At 33.9% G+C, this 11,244-nt stretch overlaps 1 protein-coding gene across 3 annotated transcripts in view; it reads right to left on the reverse strand.

The window, feature by feature from the left end:
* The window catches only part of RNGTT (RNA guanylyltransferase and 5'-phosphatase), a 271,692-nt gene that overhangs the window by 227,955 nt on the left and 32,493 nt on the right, over window positions 1-11,244 (reverse strand). For all 3 annotated transcript variants that reach the window (XM_012638249.1, XM_012638248.1, XM_012638247.1), the window contains 2 exons: window positions 5,150-5,259; window positions 3,871-3,972 (listed from right to left, as the gene is read on the reverse strand). In XM_012638249.1, coding sequence (XP_012493703.1) covers window positions 3,871-3,972; window positions 5,150-5,259 — 212 coding nt within the window. The remainder of the gene's footprint in view (window positions 1-3,870; window positions 3,973-5,149; window positions 5,260-11,244) is intronic.

Below are 11,244 nucleotides of genomic sequence, written 5' to 3' on the forward strand. Positions count from 1 at the left end.
AAGGAAGGAAGGAAAGAAAGAAAGAAAGAAAGAAAATAAATAATGGGAGATGTCAAAAAGACGAGTCACTTGAAGAGGTTCTCAATGGCCACATCTGAGACATTCCAAGCTATAAAATAATTACTAAATTAGATTATAACCCACAGAATATAATAGCATAAAGAAAAAAAAGAAATGAGGAAAAAGAAAAAGTTCTTCCTTACAGTTGAATTCCACTATTCTATAACACTTAGCAAACATTACAATGATACCTGTTTCAGGTAACAATCTTCAATGAATGTTATAATTAATAGGAAAAAGTATAAGAAACAGGATATTTACACAGCCTCAGAGTATCTCTCCCACAACATTCTTATTAAGTACAAAAGGGAAAACAGTAACTTTATCATGGACAAATCTGGCAGACACCAACTCAACCAAGAGATCAAAGTTATAATAACGTCACCAGTAACGGGACAATTCAGTATTATCTGCCTTTTGAAATGACACACAGAATATTACCTCTGTGATGTTCTTGCCAAAATGCATAACCTGAATCAAGAGGAAACAGACAAACTTTATTTGAGAGATAAGCTACAAAATAACTGGCCAGTGCTATTCAAAAGTGTCAAAGTCATAAAAGAAAGTATAAACAATTGCTCCAGAAAAAAGGAAAGGAAGAGACAAGACAACTTAATGAAACATGTAATTCTGGATTGGATACCAGACCAGACATAGGACATAATTAAAATTTCTGGTGAAATCTGAATAAGGTGAATAGTTTGATGATATCTACATCAATGTTAATTTCTTGATTTTGATCATTGTACTGTAGTTATATAAGATGTTAACATTTGGAGAATTTGGTTAAAGGACACATAGAAATTGCTTGTACTATTTTGGGGATGTTTTTGTGAGTTTGACATAATTCTAAATGAAAAGATAAATTTTAATCGAAGTCTTAGAGATTAAAAAATGCAACCAAACGTAGTCAGAGCTACAAAAACTAAAGACAGATTATTTTTAAAAAGTACGATTTTCCTGAAATACAAGAAACAACTCTACCATTAAACAACCTTCAATTTCACTGGTTTCTGAGACTGCAGCAGCTCAGTGTCTATCAATTCACCTACTGTGACTAACATAAATTTCTTACTGGTTCATTTTTTGAAAACCTCTATATTTCTATATTATTTGGCTTTACATTTAGAAAATATTCCCTATTCTACAATGTTTTAGAATCTTGTCAAAATTGCCACTCTACTCACTGTTACTTCCAAGCCTTGGCCAGGCTAATACAAAATTTATAAGCAATACCTTTTATTGCTAACTATATACAGGTCTCATATTACACTCAATTTCAGAGATCCTTGGATCTAAACATTGTTATTAGATACAACAAATGGCCACTAAGTTTTGGAATAAGAATACTAAAAAGAGATCCCCCACTCTATCTTGACATGGCTTTAAAGACGACAGAGTCTAGGGTTAACGGCTATTAATCAGCTATTCTGATTTCATGGCCTCCAAGACCATTCTACAGCCCCCTCAGGCTCTTTTGACTCTGAAAGTCACAGAAAATTCTTCTCCCATGCTATTGGACTTAAATTCTACTGCGCGAAAAAGAGATTTTTGCATTGGTCCAGAAAATGCCTTGTATACATTTTTTTCTCTCAGAATAATGCATCCTAAAACAGAGTAGGTATTCAATAAATACTCCAGGGTTTTCCTTTTGTTTTGGTGGAGCATGGTTCTAAGAGAAATGAGATATTTCCATTATCAATCAAAAACATATTAGATCAAACTACTTTAGCCAATCACCTAGGAGGTCTGACAGTACTGAGACACAGAGAAAGGGGTATACAACCGCGAAGGAGGGAAAATAAAAGGATGGCAGAAACAAGTGACAAATTTTGCAGACTTTATTATTTTGCTCCAGATTTATCATGATACTGTGAAGAAGGCAATGTTGAATGTAAAGAGTACCTAAAATATGAAAAATCACCAGGAGTTAAATCTATGCCTCAACCCCAAATCCCCAGGCCATTCTGTAGTGTAAAGCCTAGAGGGAGGCACCTTGATCCTCATCTTTTCTATTCTCTCTCCACTCAAAGAGGTAAGTAATAAACCCACCCATTAAGACATTGTTACGTATCTATTAATATTAACAATATATGTCTCAACAACATCCTTAACATCTGCTAATCCTTACTACCAATTTAATAGATTCTGAAATTAATCTAATCCAAAAAATTAAATAAATATAATTTTAACATTCTGAAAATAAGCAGTGATGCTAATTTTCGCTTATCCTTCAAAAACACGTAGCCACAGGGGAGGAGGTGCAGAAGAGGTAAATGATCCAAATTATCTATATCTGTTTCTATAACTATATCCATCTTTGTATAACTCCTGTAAGCACACGAGAGCAACTTTTTCATTTTATTTCTATACTGTTTATTTCTATACTGTATTTCTATACACGTATTAAAACTAATTTTAAACCTAGTTCATTTTTTTAAGTAAATTCAAAATAATATGAACAAATGAACATATATGTGAAACATACTTATTACTTAACAATTTGAATTAGCATACCAAGCATTAATATTAAAAACAATAACTGCTATATAACCCAAAGAAAAATGTCAATACCACAATTATGGTAGTGATTATCTCTAGGTGATAATATTTCTCTTCATTTTTATTCTTTTTATTTATGCTATTTTCTGAACTTTGTTAAATGAACCTGTCTTACCTATGAAACACCCAAATAGAGCTAGAAAATGCTACAGGGAAAGATTGTTTTCAAAAAAGAAAAACGATTAAAATGAAAGAAAATATTTTTACATATTCTCAAATAAAAACCAAATATAACAAAATAATCTAGCAAGTACATCATATTGAAATATCATCATTCTATTCACCTAATAATGACATCAAGTTGTATTTGCCCCACTTCATGTCTCCATATGAATCTTTTCAAGGTAACCACACTTAAATGTAGATAAAGATAGCAAGACACAAAGGGTATAACTGCCACTCTGGCATTCAACAACTTCTCATAAAATTAAATGTAACCTATGTCATCTTCAAAACAAGCTAAAAAACTAATATACATATATATATATGTGTATATATATATGTACTTATAATTATTCTAAAGCATTTTATTATGAAAAAGTTAATAAGACTTCTATATTAATATCTGTTAAAATAATTATTCCAACTATTATAACACTTGAATGAATAAATACATGTAGCAAAACTGTAATCAATACAAAAAATATGGATCACAAAAGAGAAAGAAAAAGTGAAATATTATTGATGATGCATAAAACTTATATTAATGAATATTTTAAAACTTAGGAATACGAAATTTGAAGTTAAAGCTTTGTTGTAAGAATACAATCACCATAAAAATATATAAAACTTAAAAAAGTATTAGCAAGAATTAGGAGAAAAAGGGAAATTATTCAAAGGCATAAAATATAGAATGAACCAGGGACAGTTGGTCATTTCTAGATTATAAATTGACAACTTACCTATTAACTTTAGACACGCCCAATACCCATTAAAGACAAGATAGTGGGCAGCAGACATATCAAAAACCACATTAAGAGAAAATGCTTTCAAACTTAACATTCAGTATAGACTTATATAAAACTAACAGAACTCTGAAACCAAAAATTTAGCAGAATGAGAGAGAACTGTACTTCATAGTCTAGAATACTAGCAAAACAAAAACTATACTATTTTTGGAAACATGTTTATTTTGCTTTTGAAATCAGAAATTCACACTCCCAAGAGCCCAAACTTTCCCTAACAACAAAGCAATATTCTTCAAGCAGTAGGGTTATTTGTATATCTTTTTTAGAAATTCTAACTTACCGAGTACCATCTGCTTTCCAGCTTACTTTATATGGCTTCTGCTCTAAAAGTTTAATATTTTGTTTGTCCATAGAAACAGGCTGTGCTCCAGGGAATCCAGACCTTAAAGAAGAACATTTTATTACTATCATGGCTCGTATCCATAAAAAGCAACACGTGTCTTAAACCACTCTCAAATGAATCACACATTTACCGTAATGTTCTCCCTATCATGAGATGATTGTCAACTAGAATATCAGCTTTCACAAGAATGCTAATAAAAGGTTATCATTTTCTTGACATTTTAGAATGTAAGTTAACAGAGTTCTAAATTGCTACTGATATAATTATTGGGCTAATTTTAAAATACTAGTGTGCATGATCTTGATAGTAAAGCAGGTATGTTTATAAGTCTTTTACTTCAAGAAATTTATATCTTGGCTTAATGACCTTACATCATTCTAGACCCCATACTTCTCCATCATGACACTTCCAACTTGACATAATTCTGCAGGGTTAGCAATTTTCTGCTCAAAAGATGCCAAAAGTGACAAAACAGGAGAAACATGGGTCAAGATTAAGGTACAATGGCAAGGAATTAACACAACACTAAAACGAATATAACTTCTTCCTTATTTTCATCTTTTAATTAAAATTATTTCTAGCTAATTTATCTGATATTTAGGTACTAGTAATAAAAGTTCTTTATATTAGGCATTTATATTATGAATTTTTAACAATTAATAATACTATTTCCTTGTGTCAAGCTGTATTACAATTTTCTGCCACAGATACCAATGACCTGTTGAAATGACCACAGACCAAGACCTGAAAACAACAGATAACAGCAATGAACTCTCTCCTGAAGCCTCTCCCATGAAATTTCTGATAAATATTTTCAAGTCACTGTAGGGAGCAGAGTATCTTTAAGGATGATTTCCCCAGGCCTTCTGATTACACAAAAACTGGAAAATGAGGCACATTCAAGTTTTACCTCTTCTCCCTTAATAAATTGATGAGACCAGCTCAAACATTAATCAGCAGCAATAGAGTCAAAGACATTAAACAAATACTAGTGACAACAGTAATTTTCTATTACTTTAGGAAGACATGGGAGTCATCTAATTTTGATTCGACTGTTTACTGTACTGATTATCTTGAAAAATAGCTGACATCTTTTTAAGTACTCTCTGTAAACATATTAACTTCAAGGAGCAAAAAAGCTATGTCAATGTTTAATCAATTTTAAGGGTTGCAGAGTAAGAAAAAGTTTTATTTAAAACTTTAAAATATTTATTACCCTTCCCAGGCACAGAACTGATGACACTTCTGCTGTACTTCTCCTAACTTTGGTTGAGTGGTTACTTGAGTTACACCTTTAACAGTTACACCTTCCAAGAAAATAGCACCCTTTAAAAAAAAAAGAAAAAGAAAAATATTTTTATATTAGAATTCAAATTTACAAAGAAGAGACTAAGAGATAAATTAGTTTATTTTCACAAATCTGAGCAAGTCAATATAGGAAACAAAAATGCTCTGCTACAAGCAGCTCTACAAATACCCCTGGGATTGTACACTGTTTTCCTTAAACCAGCATATATTTTCAATATGCATAGCCCAGTGTTTAAGTCAAAGACACTCTATAGGCACTTCTCAGTAATCACAACAGTAATAATTTATCTACCACTTACTGAGAGCCAAGCAGAGTATCTGGTATTTTACAAAACTTCTCTCCTTAATCCTTACAACAATGAAAAATAGATTGTATTAGATTTATTTAACAGATGAGTAAATAAAGCATGAAGATTTTATGTATTTACTCAAGCAGTAAAAGAAAGAATCTGAACACAGGCCTATATTATACTACTGACCAATGGGGGGAGGGGAGAAGGAGTTGTGTCATTATGGGTAGAGTATGGATCCTAAGGAGATAAACACCCAAAATATACACCTTTATAAAGTAGAATAAGAGTTATTACAGTAGGCAAAGTGGCTAAGCCACAGTCATGGGATCAACATAAAAGTAAGTATTACTTATCATTGATTTTTTTAATCTAAATTCTTTAACTCAGAACTACATAAAGTATCTTACCGTATTTTGTAGCAAGCATATTTTCTAAATATCACAGAGAAGTGAAGCAGATGGAGAATTTATATACCAAACAAACGAGGAAAACTAGAAATTTTAAAAACTAAAAAAATAGTCTAGAGTTATGCTATACAACTACTTTCAGACCCGTAAGAGGGCTGGCATCAGTCTCAAGAAAAATCTATAAAACAACTCCAGCTGTCAATGTAATTAGGGAATAAAAAATATGGTCTACAAACTACAATGATCAACCTCTGGCAAAGACTTGGCAACTTGAGCCACTTGGGAAGGGCAAAAAAGAACACTTAATATTTAGTTCACATACATCCCGTCACATCTAGAAGAACACTGTGCCCTTCCAGCAGACACTGGTCCTACTCTTTGCTCCTAATTTGGAATCACTTCTTATAGTCACCTAATCTATCTTCTACTTTGTTTTCCTTAAATTCTCATAATTTAGGGATTTCATGAGCCAAAGGATCAAAGAGTACCATCCCTCTACTATGATACCATTACCTCTCTTTACTAGCAATGAAATTTCTGTTTTAAAACCATTTCTATCATTAAGTATAGTAACTAAAGAAAAGAGTATTTTTAAAGGAAAGCTCAACCAGGTAGATGAGGTTTATAACATATTTAGCCATTGAGAATACTCGGATAAGTTGAATATTCTTATAAAATCATATCTTGTATATGCTAATTAAAAAGAGAACACTAAGAGAGTGCAATATTCATCTTTATTCTGAAGGAATTAACAGCATTGGAGATTTTCTTTTTTAAATGAAGAAAGTATCTACCTTCATTTATAAATATGTATTTCCTAAGCAAAGTTAAGAAATATATGATAATTTCTAAAATGGGTAAAATAAAACTGAAGGCCAAATTAGCATAAGTTAGTCCTAAAAACACAAACATTATTTTTTTTAAATAATAAAAAGGACTAACACAGAAAATCTGAACAACTTTCAATCAAGTGTTTTCCTACAGTACTACCAAAGAAATATTTAAATAATATTTCTATGCAGTTGAACAAGCTGAATATTTTTAAGTTAACAGAGCTAATAGATATTGAGCATCAGTACAGATTTAACAACTATTGAGTTTGGTTATAAACGATAACCTCAATCAGCTAGTAAATGTCTGTCATCCATTTATTTTTCCTCTTCCTTAATATTTCCTATCATGCATCAGCTTCTTTACTTTCTATAGCTTCCCCTATTTTCTTTTGCAATAAATATTAAGTAAAAAGAAAGGTAGAAATAAGTCCAGTAAAAACATTAAGTATGATGTACTTTACACACAAATAATATTTGGTAACTTAAGGGTAACACAATTTGCTGCTTAATGTCATTACAATAGTTTCCTCTGACAAAATATTCATTTTTATTACTCAAAATCATGTGGTAACTCCAAGAAAGATCATTAATTCTAATTTGTAAACAGCAATGTCTTAGGTCTGGAACTATTTTTGAGCAGACTATAATTGAGATTTAAAGTCACTGACATTTATTTTCACTTGTCAACAAATTATCTCAGTTTGTGGGAATAAAGAAAATCAAAAGTGAAAAGATAATGTATGCTTAAAATGGAACAAGTATATTTCATAAGCAGAGTCTACCAGCCTTAAAATTAAAATTTGTATGGCTATTGCAAACAGGTCAAAAAGGAACGAGTGATCCTTTAGAAGGAAATTTAGGAAATTAATTCAGAAGATGGGGGCAATTCATATGTGAGAGAGCTATGTGTCTGTGGGTGTATAAAGAAAGAATGTATACAAGTATGTATGTATAATACACACATTTTCATAATGAAGAAAATACATTAATGGTTTTATTCAAAAAAATGATCTCAGGCATGAAAGGAGCAAGCAACATCCCTATAAGTCATACTCTTCCAACTCAGCAATGGCATATGGTCAAAAGATGAATAAAGAATGTGTCTTGGCCAGGTGCGGCAGCTCACGCCTGCAATCCTAGCACTCTGGGAGGCCGAGGCGGGCAGATTATTCTGAGTCAGGAGTTCGAGACCAGCCTGAGCAAGAGTGAGACCCCATCTCTACTAAAAATAGAAAGAAATTGGCCAAACAACTAAAAATAGAAAAAAAAATTAGCCAGGCATGGTGGCGTGTGCCTGTAGTCCCAGCTACCTGGGAGGCTGAGGCAGGAGGATCGCTTGAGCCCAGGAGTTTGAGGTTGCTGTGAGTTAGGCTGACACCACGGCACTCGCCCCAGGCAAGAAAGTGAGACTCTGTCTCAAAAAAAAAAAAAAAAAAAGAATGTGTCTTAGTCTTAGGAAAGTGAGGGGCCAAGCACAGGACATGCACCACTGTTGTGAACCCAAAGAAAACTATCAGAATTCACTACAAGGAGTCCATTACTTCAAATCACAGTTACATCAATATGAGTGTCAGAAAAGGAGGACTCTATTTACCAAATAAAGTCTCAAGCTAAAATAATCTCATTATGTCAAGAGATGTGAGCTACAAAAGAATTAATCACTCTGGGATTACCTCTGTTAACTATCTTCAACCTCAGAGAGAAATGAAAGGAAAATGAAAGCTTTCCCAAACGTGAATTTGACAATTAATTACATCTACACTTCTCATTCCTGTCAACCATGTCAGCTACTGTTGACATCACTCACAATTCAACTCTGTAGTCACCTCTGATGGTTTTGTCCTCGTTGCTTTAGTGCCCCTTTTCCTTGGTTCATCTTACCAATAATCACCTTCCCAAAGAGTTCCAACATAACCCTGGCCTCCCTTTTTTATAAATAACTTTCCCCTATAACCTCAACCTTTTTCTTGATTACTTCGCACCCTGTGTCTTAACTAAAAGCTAGCTCTCCCCAGGGAGACCACTTCTCTCTTAAAGCTACTTATTCTCCCATTGCCCAAGTCCCATGGAAGTGGTGTAAACTATGCCACATCCTTCATTGCTTTCCTAATCTATTTCAAAAGCCCCTATTCCATTTAGACTAACTCCACTCAGCTATACCACATAGCTGTGGTAAAGCAGACATCCACTGTGGTTGGTGGCACAACAACTCTCTTAAAGAGCTGCTCTCCCCATCCACGAAGATGGGGCCTAACAGCCATGTTACATGACAGTACAAGATAACATTCCTAGTCTAGCCAAAGTTGATGAGGGCATGAGTGAACCCCTAACTCAATCTGAATCCATGAGATTCAGTTGCCTGGTAATTTGGAATTGGGATTCAGAGACAGGCAGTTAGTCTCTGCATGTGGCTACAATTATAAGAGGTTAGCTTAGAAGCTCTGGAATACATATAATCTCCAAGGAAAACGAGGAATCAGAAAAACCAGAGAAAGTGAGAAGACTAATACAAATAAAGGGAAGAAAGCAGAGAAGAGAAACTAAGAAGAAACAGCAGAAACTATGTGCTAGGTAACTTTCCAGGTCCAAGCTCCAGTATCGTCCTGAAATATGGTTATAATCCTGTGTTTGAATTTCACCAACTTACTCATAATAAAGTCTTCTTAATATTTAAGTCAGTTTGAGTTAGTTTCTCTACTCACAACCAGAGAGTCTAAACTAATAAAACCCTTTATCCTTTGTGTATTGAAAGATATTGCCCCACATTCACCAAAAGCAGTTAGTCTTTCTCACCATTCTAACTTCTATCATTATACTGGTAACATCAACAACCACTGAGATAACATGACCCATCCAACAACCTAGGCTTCATGGTTCAGTAATTTCATTTTCAATGACCCTGATCTTTGTCCAACTTGAACAACCTTCTCCATGACCATACCATCATCATTCCAGACACACTACCATATTATTAATATCTTTTGACCTAATTCAACTCACACTGAGTGTACACAGCATTCTAAAACCAACATGCCACTCTTTCACACTTACGTTAGATAGCTTAACTCTTTTGCTCTCACTATGCCCACTTTTCAATCTCACCAAGACTAACAATCCCTTCATTCCTCCCTTTCACAGTTTAACAGCCCCCTCCACCATCCTGATCTCACTCCTATGAGCCTAGAACCTTTGGCTGATTACCTAAATTTTTTTTTCCAATATCCTCAGTACCCCTTTATCTTCTTCTCCCTTCATCACACCCATACTAAATATCCCCAAGCTTCAACCAACCTACCCTTAATCTTCCAAACTCCCACACACAGGCAGCTGAAACTTACTAAGGAAAAATCACAATCTCAGTTGCATCCTCAGTGCTGAGAATATCTCCCTCCTATTGTTGAAGACCTATTACACCAACTGCACTTGACCTCCAGTCCCTTTCATTTCCTCAGAGATTTCTCTATCATTTATTCCCAACCTTTACTTTCATCTTCATTGACTTCATTAGCTCCTTATCCACAACTAATAAATATACTTGAGTTTATCCTATACTAAAATGCCTTTTCTAATTATGTCTGCCATCAATTACCCTTTCTCTCCCTTTTTGATCACAACCAAGCCACTTCAACAAATAGTCTATACTAGCGTGCAGAAAAAAGTTAACAAGACTGTTTGCAAGGCTCACCCCTATAGGGCATCTGGGAACCAGACTTTGAGTGTTCTCAGTCAACTGATAAGGTGGTTCACCATACCCAGATTATTTGTACAAATAATACCGTTTGTGCTAAACAAATGCTTTCTTTCTGGGATCGTGGAATTTTGGTACCTAGTCGAAGACCTCAGAGAATTAGAAAGGCAGTAGGGACGTAAAGGGCCAAAAATTCACAGGGAAGGGAAGCCCAGAGAGGTAAGCAAGACATCTGCTACAGCTTTTCCCCTCTAGGATTTTCCTCTAGAGGCACTGTTTCAAAAATGGTAGCTGAGAGGCTAAGAAGTTGAACAGAGCTTTTAGCAATATAATAGGAATGGGAAACAAAAACTGGAGTTACAGGTCACCAAGGAGAAGGAGTCCTATTTAATTCTCCAATCTTTCAGTTAGGATCCCGAAAAGGCTACAATCCAGGAATAAGAGTGAACCAAAATAGACCAGTCCCCCAAAACGAAAGCCTAGTTTCTAAACAATTCAATCCTCAGTTAAAATGTTCTGCTGCTAAAGTAAAAGTAGGAGCAACAGTAGGAACAAAAGTAAATCCTCTCTGAAAGAAAATAACATGATCAGAGTCTCAAATTATTTCCACAATTTTTCATAAGTAATATGTAGTATTCAATCAAAAATACCCAAATATTCAAAAAAATTTTAAAAAACTACAACTGACTAGAACTCAAAAGGGCCTAACAAAAACCAAAAAAGATCTACAGGAGATCTACATATTACTTATTTGACACAGGCTTTGTAAAAACTGGTATTAA

Source organism: Propithecus coquereli, unplaced genomic scaffold, assembly GCF_000956105.1.
Source record: "Propithecus coquereli isolate 6110/MARCELLA unplaced genomic scaffold, Pcoq_1.0 Scaffold127, whole genome shotgun sequence".
Classification (NCBI taxonomy): Eukaryota; Metazoa; Chordata; class Mammalia; order Primates; family Indriidae; genus Propithecus; species Propithecus coquereli.